Source organism: Netta rufina, assembly GCF_964035555.1.
Source record: "Netta rufina genome assembly, chromosome: 4".
In the NCBI taxonomy this organism is placed as follows: Eukaryota; Metazoa; Chordata; class Aves; order Anseriformes; family Anatidae; genus Netta; species Netta rufina.
In genome coordinates, this window is record NC_140127.1 from 44,551,398 (window position 1) to 44,568,334 (window position 16,937).

At 41.3% G+C, this 16,937-nt stretch overlaps 1 protein-coding gene across 1 annotated transcript; it reads right to left on the reverse strand.

The window, feature by feature from the left end:
- Nucleotides 1–878: 878 nt before the first annotated feature.
- Nucleotides 879–4,466, reverse strand: RPL7L1 (ribosomal protein L7 like 1). Its single transcript, XM_084285744.1, has 7 exons — nucleotides 4,425–4,466; nucleotides 4,180–4,288; nucleotides 2,974–3,137; nucleotides 2,661–2,798; nucleotides 2,296–2,405; nucleotides 1,851–2,063; nucleotides 879–1,609 (listed from the first exon to the last, which is right to left on the reverse strand). The coding sequence occupies exons 1-6, from the start codon at nucleotides 4,436–4,438 to the stop codon at nucleotides 1,855–1,857; spliced, it is 744 nt and encodes a 247-aa protein (XP_084141870.1). The 5' UTR covers nucleotides 4,439–4,466; the 3' UTR covers nucleotides 879–1,609; nucleotides 1,851–1,854.
- Nucleotides 4,467–16,937: the final 12,471 nt, after the last annotated feature.

The window sequence follows — 16,937 nt, forward strand, 5'->3', positions numbered from 1 at the left end:
TGTTTATCAGAAAAAGCTCAAATATGTGAAGTCTTGTATGTTAGAAATGGGGCCTCTGTTCTTTGGGGAGTGCTGTTCTGCTTCGGTGTATGTCTTTTTTTTTTTAAATGTCTGTCAAACATTTTCTATGTTTGTATTCTTGTTTTATAGAATAAAACTTGATTTTTTAAGTCAGCCACTGTAGTAATTTAAATGTTTCTATGAACTCTAGCTATCACCTGTCAAACAGTAACCTAAAGGCATGTCTACTTATGAAAAAAACACAAACCTCAAGTTACCTTACCCCTTTCCTGAGTCACAAAACAAGTGCTATCTAGTCAATGTGAAATCCATTACTTATAGTTTCCCTCTACTTGAGTCTTCAAGTAGCAGTATGCCACAACACCTAATAGTTAAGTAGTGTTGCGTTTCAACTGGGTTCATGTATCCTTCATGTTTCAATATCCCTAGTATATTCTAACGTTGATTAAAACCTTTGTACGCTTACTTTGTCTTCACCAAATTTCCCATACCTGTAAGTGTTCAATAGCTGTCTGGACAGGGCCCTCAGTTTATGTGCTTTAACTTTCAGTTAGCCCTGAGCAGGGGACTAATGGACTACATGACCTGGGAAGGTCTCCTCCAGCTGAACTATTGTGTTCATTTCAGCCAGAGTATTAACATCCATCTAGAAGATTCAAAGTACTTACACTGTTATTCTGAAAGTAAGGTAAGCCTCTTGCAAGCTGAGAAGCATGTTTAACAGAGATGGGTACTGGGTAGTCACAGAGCTCTCTCTTTGTACACTGCATAGTTTCAGAACTCCCTCTAGCCACAGTTGAGTTACTTACCCATTTACGCAGTTATAAATCAATCAGAGCACAAGTGGTATAACAATATCATTTTAAGAGTTTATTTAAAAAAACTGAATAGTTTTGTAATACAGCTGTGAAGTATGCATACGGGCTTTCCTACCAGAGAATATTTATCTCTAGCAGTTCCTATCTAGCACAGCTGCAAAGACTTTTAATTAAATCAGTATGGCAAAATCATGGATTTTAAAATAAATACAATCTAGCTGCTGCAAGAAGTGTTACACTGTTCCCTGTGGTAACAGAGGAGTAAATCCTAGTGTTTTCCTCTGCCTGTCAGCAACAACCTGCTGACTGCACTACCCATCTACAAGGAGGTGCACTTCAACAGCAAGAACAATTTCAAGCACTTCTTCCCTTGGGGAGGACTGGATGAAAGCACTGGGTGCAAGTCACTTGTAACAAGTTTATATAAGGAAGTGACAACCCATGCTTAATAGTAAAGGTGTTATTCAGGATGTAATTGGTACAGAGTCAGCACGAAGGAATATATATAAAAAAATAAAACCCCTTCTTTTACAGATAGCAAAGCCAGATTGCTCCAGGAAGTTCAAGTCACTTTTTTCTTGCACCAAATACAGTTTCTCTTCTTCCTCAAGAAGGACCAGCCCAAAATGTATCTCCATCATCATCTATGTTTATTTTTTAAGAGGCAGCAAGAATCAAGAGATGTAGCAGATCACTGGAGAGAGTCAAGGTCTGTGAAAATTACGTGTGAAGAGGAACAGGTTCTCAATCCTGATGTTTTCACAAAGACCCTGCAGAACAAGAAAGAAAAATAAAATTAAGTCCCTTTAGTCGCTAATGAAATCTCCCAATAGTCAAGAATTTATGGAGGAATCCATCAGGATTTTCCAGTACCTAATGTGACCCGCAGTCTTCACTATTTGGCCCTGACAGTCACTTCTGTAGAGTGACCTGGTGACAGTACAGTTATTCTTAGGAAGACAGATAAAAGGTAACGTAGGATTTAGAAGTTAGACTACAGACATTCCTCACCTGTCTAGTTCAGCTGACGTATAAGCTGGTTGATTCCTTCACCTCTGCAGCCAGGCTTACCGATTTCCTTCAGGAAACCCACTTTATTTCGTGCAGCATGGCGGGCCACTGACAGATGGAAAGGCCACAGAAACTGTGTGACATTTCTGAAATACCTCCCAGCTGAATAGATTTCATGAATAAGGTCTTCCAGGCAAATAATACCAAAGTTCCCTGCAAGGGAAGAAAAATAAAATTAAATGAAATGAACAAACACACATACCACACACACAGGGGCACATCTCATGTGTGTGGTATTATCTTTATTCACATTATCCAAGGACTGCAGTCTTCCACATGCAAGTCTTGCAGAATTTGTCTCCCTCCCTTCCCTCGGGTCAGAATGCAAACTCTCAGCACCCCCTTCTCCCCTTGATTCACTTCATTTTCTTGTCTTCTTCCTCACCTAAATGTTCCTCTATCAGCATATTGTCTGTCAGAGGTACCTTCTTCTTGTTAACAATTGCTTGGCCCCGTTTCAGGATAAGCTCTCGTACAGATTTCAGGTTAGGGTATCTGTATAAAAACAGAAATCAGATTCCATACTGGAGAGATACGATGCAGCAGAAAGTCCCATTCTAATTCTTTGTACTTAAGTAGGAAAGTAACCAATACACGTTTGCAAAGATGAAAAGGAACAAGATTTAAATGTAAAGTTGCCAAAGACCACTACTGGCCAAGCTAGCTATAGATTTGTGACAGCACATGAAACATGAGAAAGATGTGATGTTTACACACAATCTGCTATGAAATCCCGTGAATAGTACCTACCCCCATGCCACGTAAGGTTCCACAATCCGCAGCATCTTCAGCGTTAATGGAGACAGTTTAACAAATGTTCCACTGAAAATTTTTCTCAGCCGCAGCAACTCGATCACTCTCCTTACCTTCACACTCACTCCCCTAATCCTGAATCAGAAAAAAATACTAACAGTTACCATATTTCTTTAGTACAGCACCAAACGGCCCCAGGTTACTTGCACAGAGACCCGTCTGGCTTGATCACACTTCCTTTGCTTAGAAAGGATGTGACAGTTACAAACAGTAGCAATAATAAAGATAAGGAGTAACAAAGACTTCTTACTCTGCAATCCGCACAACAAAGGCTAGTTTGTGCTCCTTAGGCAGAGCCACCTGTCCAGGTTTCTGCTCCATGCGCCTCAGCCGGACCTCGTCTCGGTGTTTGCGCCATGAATCTCGAAGAAAAATCTCAAGGCGCTTAAACTGGATTTGTTTCCCCTTCTGGTACTAAAGACAAAAGAATAACAAACGATTACCCTTCCCAACAATCTTAGAAGCTACCATCTCAAAGGCCAGATGAAATTCAGAACTTCACAAACTATGCTCTTACATTTTTGGAGGCAGTAAGAAGAAAATAGGTTTGAAAATCCAAGCCCAAATGATACAGAATTGAAGGACAACATGCAAAGTTTTAAACTTTAAGCAGCTAGCTGTAGCTTCCAGTGAACATGGGAGTTCTTTCAACAGAATAAGTTAGCAATAAGACAGGGCAAGACCAAGAACGCTTCCAGTTACAGGAGCAATTAAATGGACACAGCCACATACACAGCTCAGTTAGTCACCTGGAAAGCCAGAAACAACATGCCTGGATAAAACAGATGATAAAGTAATAGTCCACTATGAGTCAAAGTAACCATCCAAAATAAATTAACTTTTAATTCCTTTTCTATAAAGGTACACATGCAAGAAAGGAGAAAGAAGCATTCAATTGAGTATTACTAATTTAAACACAGAAAGCCCAGCTCACTTGAAAAAAAACTTTTCAGAATTATGAGAAGAGAGAAAGCATATTTCCTTTTAAAATATATTTAAATGTCTATGCTTAGTTCAGGATCACATACATCCACCTAAATTACAGTGCTTCCTCATATAAGGAGGTGCAAATACTTAGCATTTACCTAATGAATTTAGCCAATAACATACCTAAAATATATTACACACTTTCGAATTAAAGAGTATAGTGGTGCATGTCTTTAGTTCTACTTCGTACTGTAAGTCACCTGTGAAATTAGTTCAGATTTTCAGAGCAGGCAGAGACTTGATTAGACACATCATTAGGATCTTTTTTCAAACGAGAATCTTGAAAGGGGGCTATTGAGCGTTATTAGTTTGGCTTCCACTTCCACTCTGGGAATACAGCAGGCCTTTAATGTATGTAACTGGATATACACAGTAGATAGCACAGCACAGAAGTTTTACACGTAACCCCACAAACACCACAGAAGCAGATTCCCGGGGAAAGCCCCCCGCAGCCCCCCGCGGCCCCCACCTTCCGCTTGTCGAGGAGCGCCTGCTTGGCCTGGGTAGCCTTGATGGCCTGGTACGCCTTCCTCTTCTTCAGCAAGTTCTCCGGCACCAGCGGGATCCGCCGCTTCGTCCTGCGGGGCACAAGCAGCCGCTCACACACCCCGCCGGCCACACGCCGCCGCCCCCCGGCCGCCCCCCGGCCCCACGCCGCCCGTGGCCCGCCGATGGCGGCCGATGCGCGCGCGCCCCCCCCCTCACGGCACTCACTCCGTGTCCGCCATCTTGCCGCTGCCGCCGCCGCCGCCGTGCGCATGCAGCGGGCGGGGCGTGTGATGGCCGCCGGGGGGCGGGATGGGCGTCAGCACGGGGCACGGAGGGAAGGGGCAGCGGCTTGGGGCTGTCCGCGCCCTTTGGGGATAACAACCAGATGGCGGTTCTTTAAAAAAATAAGAGATAAGCGGTGGAAGAGCAGCCCCGAGCACTGCCTGAAATGGGATGCGGGCGCACTTTGAGGGGCACGAGGACTGGGAGGGGAAGAAGTCACCCCCCAGCACCTACCGGGTGTCAAATGGCTGCCTCAGTGCCTGGGCATGGACCTCAGGCTTTGTCGTGTCTGTCCCGGTGCAAGAGCAGCATCACCATGTCAGGAGCCTGTGGCAGGCAAAATGCCTTTCAGAAAGATCTTGCCTTGCTGCCTCTCACCTCAACACCACACGTGGCCTCAGCAGGAGGAATTAGACCATTTCCCTCCCTTCCCGGCGGCTTCCAAGTGAAGCCATCCCCACCCCAGAATCACAGAATCACAGAATTTCTAGGTTGGAAGAGACCTCAAGATCATCGAGTCCAACCTCTGACCTAACACTAACAGTCCCCACTAAACCATATCCCTAAGCTCTACATCTAAACGTCTTTTAAAGACCTCCAGGGATGGTGACTCCACCACTTCCCTGGGCAGCCTGTTCCAATGCCTCACAACCCTTTCGGTAAAGAAGTTCTTCCTAAGATCCAACCTAAAACTCCCCTGGCACAACTTCAGCCCATTCCCCCTCGTCCTGTCACCAGGCACGTGGGAGAACAGGCCAACCCCCACCTCGCTACAACCTTCTTTAAGGTACCTGTGGAGAGCGATAAGGTCGCCCCTGAGCCTCCTTTTCTCCAGGCTGAACAATCCCAGCTCCCTCAGCCGCTCCTCATAGGACTTTTTCTCCCAAACAACAGGTCCTGGCTGAAGGGCCATATAGGCCCAAGTGAAGACACGGGGGCCACACAGCACACATGATGTGCAGGGTGGCAGCTGGGCACAGCCACATTTGAGGGAGGGGTCTCGAACATGGCCACACTCCTGTGCAGTAGGAAGAAACAATCACACCTCTGGGGCAGTAGGGGCGGTGTGAGGAGCACGTGTAGGGACAGGGAGTGGGGAGTTGCATTGCCAGCTGTAGTCTGGAAAGGTTGCAGAGGCAGGTCAAAGCACAGAATCATGGAGTCATAGAATATCCCGAGTTGGAAGGGACCCACAAGGATCATTGAGTCCAACTCCTGGCACCACACAGGTCTACCCAAAAGCTCAGACCATATGGCCAAGAGCACAGTCCAAACACTTCTTAAACTCTGACAGGCCTGGTGCTGTGACTAAGTCACTGGGGAGCCTGTTAACAGCGCGTGACAACCCTCTTAATGAAGAACCTCTTCCTGATACCCATCCTGAACCTCCCCTGTCACAGCTTGAATCCATTCCCTCGGGTCCTATCACTGTTAACTAAAGAGAATAGATCGGCACCTGCCCCTCCGCTCCCCTGTGAGGAAGCTGTAGGCCGCAATGAGGTCTCCCCTCAGCTTCCTCTTCTCCAGGCTGAACAGGCCAAGTGACCTCAGCCATTCCTCGTATGTCTTCCCCTCTAGGCCCTTCACCATCTTTGTAGCCCTTCTCTGGACACTCTCCAATAGTTTCACATCCTTATCGTACTGTGGTGCCCAGAACTGCACACAGTACTTGAGTTGAGGCCACTTCAGCACAGAGTAGAGGGGGACAATCACTTTCCTTGACTGAAATACAAGATTTTTCTCCTCAGGGCTGGGAAATCATCAGGTTTTCATGTGTTCCCAAGAAAGAAGCAGGTTAGGCAAGATAGGTGTCCCAGGGTATAGGCAGAAAGATCACCAACTTTCACTGCCGGGCCCAGATAAACCGGGTTCCCAAATGCATGTCTGAATGCAACTGTGTCTCTAACAATAAAGTAAAAATATTATATATTTTTTAAATGGCTGCTGATGGAACCTTTACAAATTTCACTAGAATGTAACTACTCTCTGAGTTAAAATTTACACTTCACTGTCCTTTTGCATTCATGTGTCAGTCAACTCCCAGCACCAGCCAGAGTGCCTGTCCCAGTCGGAAAGGGCTGCCTGACCAAGCTGGGGCAGTGCAGGTACAACCACCCTCTGTGCTCTCCAAGTGTCGCATGAGAGCAATTGTGTCCTGCCAGTCCCAGGTAAAGTGACGTTTACATCGAACATGCCAAAAGCTTTGAAGAGGAAATTGCCCAAGCACAGGCAAAACTCATCCAGACAAAACAGAGATTGCTGATGCAAGATATCCAAATGTTGAAGTATTCGTAGCACAAATGTCTTCCTGGATAACATTCCCAACATATGGAATAAAAAGAAGAAGAGAAAGGAGGCAGGAACCGGAGTTGTTACTCTCAAACCTCAGAGGTTTCATCACTGTACTTCCTGCAAATTGGCTTGTGATAATCCTGTGGAAAGAAAAATATGAAAAAAATAGAAGTAGCAAAACAGCAAATATTAAAGGACTGTTGGCACTGAACCTGTAGGAACTTTCAAGATTATAGAAACACAGTCAGGATTTATGTATAGTATTGCTGGATTTGGGGCTGGACCCAAGGATGCACTCTGGAAGGGGGAACTATGATGAACCAGAGCACTGGGCTAAGGAGATGGGGGAAGCAAGCCTGGGACAGCATCTGGAGTATGCATATCATGTGTGAAGGTGGAGAGCAGGACTGAGGAGAGCAGCCTAATCCAGCTCTTTACATCGCACTGAACGTCGTCAGTTGAATGACAGGAAAGCACAGATGAATGCAGGGCTTGAGCAGACAGACCGGCATAGCTGGCAAACAGCTGGAACCAAAAATATACCAATGCTTTTATGCGTGCGTGTTTTTGTTGTTGTTGGTGGTGGTTTTTTTGTTTGTTCGTTTGTTTTTCCAAATTCTTATTCGAGAGAAGGGCGAATTGTGGCAAACGGTTTGGACAGCAATCTCACCCGCAGATGGTGCCATAGCCTCACGGAGGGGAGATGTTGCGTCTGATGAGGTGTTACTTGTGCTCTGCAGCCTCCTCTTGGCCAGGGAGGGTAGAAGTGTGCTGCATGCCTGCACGCTGGACTTGTTGCTTTAATTACATCTGTAATCATTTGATTTATACCAGCCACTGTTAACTCTTCAGTTAAATAGTTGAAAATCAGAGACTTTCACTAAAAAGCTCAGTAATGCCAAAGTTTAACTGCTTCACCTCAATAAAGCTGCAAACCTTTACAACTCTGTAAATTAGGCCACTTCTCTTTTGACACCTAATACCCGAATATCTGTATTTAGAAATGGGAGCCCACATTCCGGCACCTGCTCAGGTACACACTCTGCAAAGAGCATGCGACTTGGAGAGTAAAACCAGCTTCTCACCAGCTAGTCTTCGATGCAATCTTTTGGATTATGGAGCAGAAAGCACATGAAACAGATCATATGAAAGTTTTATTTTTAAAAAAATAGAGAAAAATTAATAAATTTCACTCTGCCATGAGGGTAAGTTGCTCTTTATAGAAATAGCTGAAGTCTCTGGCAGCTCACAAAGGGAAATGTGGCCCATTTAAATCTACGCACAAGTGTGTTTTGTTTAACAAGGGAAATACAAGTAGGATCTTGGGTATTTCATTATTTATGGAAAGGAAACAATAAGTAAATAAATACTTCAAGTGCTGTTGCTATGAAGTGTCACACAGCATAGCAGCATACCCGGGCTGACTTGTTAAACATTAACTAACAGTTACCGTATATTAATGAATGACTATTCAAACGTCCTCATTTGCAGGCTTAGTCAGAAAAAATATTATCTTTCCTATACAGCAAGCTGTTGTAAATTGACTTTCAGCACTCTAAATCCCTATTGTCTTCATTTTTCTTCATAAGACCTTACATTTTTTGAGATTTCCATTAACTGTTACAGATAAAACCAATGACAGCATGTTTATGATTGTCACCATCAGTCAGTGATGGATTAAATGATTCCTCCTCATTTACAGGTCATTCAGAATGAAAGATAAAACCATTTTCAAAAGGCTGGAGCAAAACGATGGATATTTAGTCATGCCACTTGCAGCCATTGCTATTCAGTGACTTCACAAATCAGCTATTGGCTTCCCCTCAATATTGTTGGTGAAGGACCTGTGTGAGTGTGTTTTCTCCATACTTCGCCAACACACCTCAGATAAGGCTCAGAACTCACCCAGGGAAATTATTTTTGAAAACCAGGTTTTTATGTAATTTGAAAAAGGCCTGCTTGGTTGAGGAGGGTGGGTGGGGACAGAAGAGATTGCTTTTAAGGACCAAAATTGAATGTGTCATATCAAAATAAATCATCCATAAAGCAAGTCAGGAAAACATAACTTCCTTTTCATCAGCAGAATAGAAAATAACTCCTTTTCTGTAACACAGAGACTTCTTCCACTTTAATTTCAAAATATAAAAATCCTCACAATGTGTTTTTTAACAAAGCGTGTTACCTTTTGATACATTACCGGCTGTGGCAGGTCTGCTATGCTGTTTTGAGGAGGCTGTGTTTGAAAGGTTGACTGGGAAGATCAAAATCAAAAGGCTGCCGATATCTTTCCAGAAGGAGCTCCCTGGAAGGGAAGAATTTTTAAAAAGAGCATCTCTCAGATGGCCTTGCTTTGTCTGAGCTGCTTTCCTTTATAGGTAAAACTTGGAATATTTTACACATGACTAAGAGTCATGTGTAAAATAACTAACCACACTGGTCCATTTTGGAGTGCTGCTGCAGCACACTCACAAACATCTTTCATGGTTTCTGCCTAACTTGGCTTGAATCTATTCACAGTGCTTCTACAATTCACATAGGTGCTGCAGAGCTGCCCAAGAGCCCTTCATTATACTTGGGACTCCATTAAAGCAAATGAAAGCAAAAAAAGGCAGATCTCTCCTTTGCCCCTTGCAGTCCTTACGTGATCTGGTTCCCTCTCTTGAGTAAAGTGTCTTGCCAGCTTTCATTTTATTGTGATACTTCAGGCTGATATTTTGTGTCGCATATTTTAATGTTCATTTTTATTACCTCATTCATGGACACAAAGCTGCAGCAAGTCTTTTATGCAGTTTTGAGGAGGCTGCGTTTGAAAGCATGACTTTGGGACCAAAATCAAAAGGCTGCAGATATCTTTCCATAGGGAGCACCCTGGAAAGGAAGAATTTTTTTAAAAGAGCATCTCTCAGAAAATGAGGTCTTGCTTAGACCTAGACATTAGAAAATACGAAAATAGCAAATTAAAGTTAATAGGTATGTCTCAGAAAAGTAGATGCTGTTGTTTTGTTTTGTTGTGGTGTCAATGTAGTCCTCTTCTCCTAAAGGACCATAACTTGTTTGGATTAAACATTTAAGACTATTTCCTCACTGCAATAGGAATTAATTGTGTGGACTTTAGCCGCAGCTTAAATCTTCATTTTCATCATGCCAAAAGCCTAGCTTTCTGGAGGCATCTGAGTGTTCCTCTTTCCATTAATGGAGATGTTTGCTATTTGGGGTACAAACCATTGTTTTTGGATGCACTGGTGGTGAACTGTACACAGCCATAGAAGGAATAACTTGCACCAAAAGTGCTAGTCATCTGTTTTACTGGATTTTTTTTTTCAACTATGAATGATGGCATTTGTAGACTCTAAATTTCTAAATTTTTAATCCTAGACAACAGTTTATGTCCCCAAAAGGATTTGTTATGACATGGTTACTGCAATAGAAGTTTCCAGCCCTTTCTTTATACTTACTATGCTTCTGTTTAGATAGTGCTATGCTTCTTGTGTTTTTCTTGTTTTTCTTAATATTTCTACGAGTGGATAGTTAATAGGAATAGTAACTGCCACAGAATAAAGAATATTACTATTCTTTAGTTAATAGCAATATGTTGCGCTGCCACGTTTCTATAACTCTATCTAAGCCATTTAACTCTATAAATATAAAGCAAGACAATGTCTGTGAAGCAAGTATTGAACTGTTTGAAAATGCAACATATACAGCTTGAAGAAAAAAAAATGTTACAGAAATGTTGCTAGTTGAGCACAAAAATATGTACAAAAATGTGTGAAATTGTGTAAACAAAAGTAAACATGGTAAAATATAAGTATGGAAATGTAGTTAAGAGATGAGTATGTCACAAACATACTCACTTTAGCATGCACGTGGTTAGGGCTCCTGGGACAAGATCTGTCATGTAGGATAAAGGGAGGGATGATGCTGACCTGGCCGCAGAATCAGTGCCTGCATTTAAGAGAGGTTGCTCGGGAAAGGAAACACGGTGCGGGTAACAACACAGGGCATGGATTCCAGGAGCAGAGGCAGGACGTGAAGCATCTTGTCCATAAAACTTCTTGCCTTATTTTATCCTCTGACATTAACAGGAGAGCATAAAGCTCCATTAAATTCATTTTGAATACCACAAAATCTCTACAGACAACATGTGCTGTCTCAGAACAAAAAAAAAGAACCATGTTTGAAGTCTATCACTCTTGCCAGTGAACCATGTCCCAATCAGAAACCTGCCTGTAATGAATTCTCTGTAAAAAGAGACAACAAATTTAATTCTGTTTATTTTGTCAGATCGTGATCTAATCTGGGAAACATTTTAATGGGGAAAATACCTTGTGATCTTAAATTATGTCCATTTTCAGATCTTTTAAGGAAAAAAGTTTATATGATTTGGAAAGAGGCCCAGGAACTGTTCTATATGCACAACTAAAACCAATGTTTAACAGAGAAAAAAGCCGTGTGGTCTAGGACTTTCTTTCATGAAAATCACAATCACATGGAGATAGACTAATATTTCATAAAAATATTGTTGTGAAAATTGTGCATACATGCTTTTTTATTTTAATAACAGGGTTCCTTAACAATAGCATTTCTGACAGAAATCCTGCAAATACTCCTCAAGGAGAGTAGTCTGGGTATAATGAAGAAATATTAATTGGACTACTATTGGTGACTATTTGGCAGCTAGTGGCTGCCTAATATGTCAAATTAAAAGGTCTAAAAACATATGTTTTGTGGTTTGCGTCTCCATGGGAAAAAAAAAAAAAAAAAAGAGAGAGAGAGAGAAAAAAATGGTGAAAAAACAATTCCATACAGTGGACCTAAGTCATAAAGTCAAAAATTAAAAACTATTTACTTATTCCAAATATTTTGTCTTGTTTTCTTCAAGAAATCTAACTCAGATGCTTATTCCTTTTATTTCCAACATTTTGTAAATAGAATATGACTTTCTAATGAAAAAATAACAGCATTTTTCAGGAAAAGAGAATCTGGCATTTCTGCATTTTGCACATGTTTAAAGGAAATGCTTCACGCTTCGGATTTCTGCCCTTGTCTTTTTACTGAAGGCATTTGCTTTCTTTGGCTTTCTGAAGACTTTATGATTAACCCCTCAGAAGTCTATTTTGTGACCTTACAATTTGTTGAAAAACTGAGCCTGCAGCACCGTATCAAATTGCAGATAGCTTTATGGAAAAATACTGGTGCTTGAATCCATCCTGGCCATAAGATACACACTGCCTGATAAACCCCACATGTAACAGAGTTCACTGCATCTGCATCCACGGGAAGTCCAAGAAACAGCCACAGGATTTTTGAGAATTTTTCTCCAGGTATGGCCTCCTGATACATGAGCACACATTTGACGCAAAAGGAGTCTATATGTTTATAATCAGTTTTTTAAAAGCTTTCAAAATATTTTAGCATTGTTTTGAAGTTTTCACCAATTTCAAAGGAAATAGCATCAGCCAGAACTCAGTATTATTTAAAACACTGCTTTCTAAATATTGTGCGGTATGCATCTTATAAATAGATTCAAGTAAGAACATAAATAAAATGTCTCCATTGACTATGACAGAGCGATACCACAGTCATCACAGCAAAATCAAGTTGCTTGCCCCCCTCATTGTGATATAACTAGCAACCCCATCTTGCAAGCACCTGTTTCTATGAGAAATCCCCCTGCTTCCCCTGGCCCCGCAGCTGGCTTTGGACCTGTCCCACTCCGAGATATTTGCTGGGCTGGGCCACAACGGACTGGCTGCAGGAGACAGGATCGCTGCACCTAGAGGCAACGCTGCGCTTGGTAGGTCTGAACACAAGATCGTGGCTCAGTCTGCTCCTTCAGCTGTGGCTTCATTGTCTTCCTCACGCTGCCTCCTGTGTGAGAAGCAACAACTTGGCAGTTTTCAAATACTTTTTAATGTGGGATTCTCCCACGTTTGCAAGACCAAGTCCTCTAGCACTCCCCCAGTTGAGTAATAACTACTGCTGTGATTTCTTTTCTATCTTTAGTGCGATTTGTTGTCAAGTGTTGGAAAATATTCCAACTTAGAAAGCTTGATTTTATAGAAACTACTGCGAATACTTCACTAGAAGAAAAGCAGACTACTAATAAACCACTCACACTGTTCTCAGTTATTGTCCATGGAAATTACGCCTGGCGTTTTTTAGAGCTTCTGTGTTATTAGAGATTTACATCTATCAAAAAGTTCTGACATTTTCTGAGAGTGGTGGTACCTATTTACAAGTTTCTGAAGTGAAACGCTTGTAAGAAATGAAATGTAATTTAATTTTGCTCTAAGGTATTTGTAAAGGCTTGATTAATGAACCTGAAATAGAAAAATTAATGTTTTCCAATTACAATAAACAGTTTTCTGTCTCGACTAACCACACCAGAGAGTAGTGTGTACTATGAATTTAATTGTACCTTTAAAGAAAAAGGGGGGCAAAACCGGACAGCATTCTAGATGGTCTCCACAGGTCTCTATGACCTCTCCTATCTCCACAGGGATGAAAAGCTACATTTTATTTGTGAAAAAGGAGACAGATTGCATTATGTTTGAGATGAAAGACAATGAGAGTAGAATAGCTGTCTTTTCCACACTCAGTAATTGGGAATCCTGCCTCCTACTAGATTACTTTTTAATTGAACCTTAAAGATAAAAATGCAACTAATTATGCCATTTAGGTAGTGGAAGCATGTTCGTAAGTACACCACAGCATGAGCTATTCATAAAAACACTGCAGGCTGGGGAACCACAGAAAGGGATGGAAAGGAGTAAGCTAATTAGGAGGTTTGTCACTTCAATGCAGACAACTTCATAGGAAATGCTTAGTGTACCCAGATGTAATTTCTGTCCTAAATGTCAATGATTCTGATACAAGTGTTGTAGTGCTAGAGAATTATTTCTATAATTCTCTAACAAAACAAAAATAAAACACACATTTAATTATTCTTTCTTCATGGCCCAACTTATTACTCAGCAAACTGTAAGAAATCCTTTAACAAGTCCAGTTGTGGAGACTAGGGGAGGGAGCTGTTGTTTCAAACAAAAGAATCAATCTGAAGAAAATTAAATTGATATAAATGGGAGATGATTTTCATTAATGTATGTAAAATCACAGCAGAATAGTTTTACTAGTTTGTAGACTGTACTACTGAGCACTAAATGAAGCTGTGATTCTGAGTGCTGTAACAGTGCATGGCAATAGGGCTATAAAGATCCTCTCACTTTTTTCCCTGTTAATTTGTGCATTGAAAGATCTGGTTGGAACATTTTATTTTGCCTACAATTATTTGAGATAACTGCCTAGTCAAGATAAAGAGACAGAGCATTCGTACTTGACCAGGGTATGCCAGATAGGAAACACAGAGCCCAAAGGAAACAGTTTTACCCCTAGGAAGGAGCTGTGTCCCAGCCTCTCCAAGCTGCTGATGTGTGGCAGGAGTGAGGGGAGGGAGGAGGTGGTTGCAGGCTTCTCCTCATGAAAACCACAACCTTTTATGGGTGGGATTTTAGCTCATTACTGAAGCTGAATTCTTCAGTACCTGGAAAATAGTAACTGAGCTGAAAGGTTACACTACAAGAGTTCAAATAAATTTAAAAAATAAAAATGGTGAATAAAAAAGCAGCAGCATTTCAAATATTCATACATGTAATGTTGGGTTCAAGGGTAATTACTAAGCATGGGAGTGAGATTTTGGAATTAGTATAGATTTTTAAAAAATCAGCACTATGCTTGGGATGATAAAAATAATTCAGAATTATTCGAAAAGGGACTCAGAACAAAGTTTTAGAAAAAGTTTTAGTTTAGAGACCATCATCACATTTCTATAACCCTCAGAACGTTTTGAGTGCTACAGCTTTGATCAGTTTTCATTCCCCCCTCTGTCCATCCTATACCCCTCCTTCCTTCCCCCTGAGACACAAAAGTAGATTTGGAAAAGCTTCAGAGAAAGAAGATAAAAGATGGAATGGTTTCCATCTGCAGAGCAGTTAAACAGAATGGACACACAAGCTGAAGGAAAGGTATATGGCAGAAAATAGTCAGTAAAATCACAATTGGTGTGGTGGTTGTTTACTTCTTTTTCCAGTACAAGAAGAAGGGAACCTCAGATGAAAATAATAGGAGGCAGATTCACAACAGGTAACCTGTTCTTCCAACACATGAACTTGTAGTTAAGACATATTCTGAGAAAGCTAAAACTACATGCATCAAAGACTGAACAATTTCATGGAAAAACAGAGATATTGATTACAAATGACACCCCTTCTGGCTCTAGAAGTATCTAAGCAGCAACAGTTGGAGGTCATGGAAGTATTCTTGTGGTTTGTCACTTCATGTTTTCTTCACTCTTCCTAAAACTTTACTTCTTGTCACTGTCAGAAACAGACTATAGATAGATAAACCTTTAATTTGTCTGAGCCTAGCTGTTCTTATAAGTCATGCCAAGCCCCATATCACCATATTTTTTCATTTTATAATATAATGTCCTCTCCTTGAATGCTAGGGAAGGGAAGATTGGAGTGCAAGTGCACCTCCACGAAATAGTTTGGATAACCAAGACATGAAGAAAAGGTAGACACATTGGTGGCAGCTCTGGACAACCATTCCCTTTTCTTCTGCAGCTGGTGTCCAGCCTTCTCTGTTTGCTGACTATTTCCCATTCATTACAGTCACCCTCACATTCAAGTATCAAAAAGACTCAGTTCTCTTAAAAAGAGTTATGAAAAAAATGCTGGTGAGTCAGGAGTCCAACAAATCAAAAAGACGTGTCTGGAGCAAAACACAAGGAGGTGTTAGGCGAGTCAAAGATCAGGAGAGGAATTTTTGACCCTATAACAGACTCCTGAGAGTTAGAACTGACATGACACATCTGCCAGCCACTTGCATATTAGGAAGATGCAAAACTACATGCCATTTTCTGGGACAATATTTCCCCTGCAAGACTGGAAATCTATTTTCAGTATCAATTCGGGCCTGCAGCACAAATTGGATTCTCAAATACTCACAGTTCTGTGGTTGTCTTGGCAAAATATCTTTCAAGTATTCAAGCTATCAGATGGATGCAAAACGTCGTTTGAAAATGCCACCTAACACACAACATTTAAGTGTCTTATACTTAAATTAAAAAGGTTTTGATTCTGTGCACAGACTATATTTTCCGTCAATGGTCAACTCTATACAAAAAAAAAAAAAAAAAAAAAAAAAAGAACAAAGTCAGTATTGTCACAGAACAGCCAAATAATCCTGCATTCTGCAGGAAGGGCTGATAGAAGAGGGGCTGATCTAATCTGACTGCACGTCCTTCTTCCATGTCCACCTGCCCCTGTCCTGTTTTCCTGCATTTTGAGCAAATCCTTTTCAAATCTTTAAACAGCCCTAGATAAATGAATCCATTCTTGCAACGAACAGTTATCACGTATCTGAAAGCTAAAAGGATGAGGAAATTTGTCAAAGACCTGAGAACAGGTGGAAATTAGGGAGAAGGGGATCAAGGAGCTGGTTAGCTCCAGGTACCCTTGTCTGGACAACAGCTGTGAAGAGCACTTGCAGCAAGTGGTGCTTGGTCCCTGGTTCTCAGAAGTGTCTTCCTCCCTGTTGTAACTTTCATCCATTGACTGGTGGAGCGAGATTTCAGGGGTACTCATTCATCTTGAAATAAAACAGCTTTTACAGTGCTCAGCCTTGCATTGGAGGGGGGTGATAAGAAGAGGGGCGAGCCTCAACAATAATAAACCAGAAAAATTCAAAGTGACTGCACTGATGTTCTGCACCATGCTCTGTAGGACTTGCTTCTTCCCTGACAGTTTTCTACAACCCCCAGCAGGATCAAGGCCTTTCAATATCAGATGCTGTGGTGTGACATCTAAGATTCAAGGGACTCAATGGGCTATACTGAGAAAAGGCTAGTAAAGAAAATGTGGGCTCCCTTTCTAAACCAATTAACAGAAAAATAAGTGTCTTGCTAGTTTCATTTTTTCTCTGCATACATACTGATTATAGTGTACATTTTTAATACATCATATAGACAAAAATATTTCATATTTTTAACAACAAAAAGTATTCCCTTCCTTTCAGTAAACAACCTTAGTAGTGAAAGAAATCATTTGGGTACGCGGGTGTGCTTCAAAAGAACATTTGTTCTTAGAACAGCGTTTTTTCTTC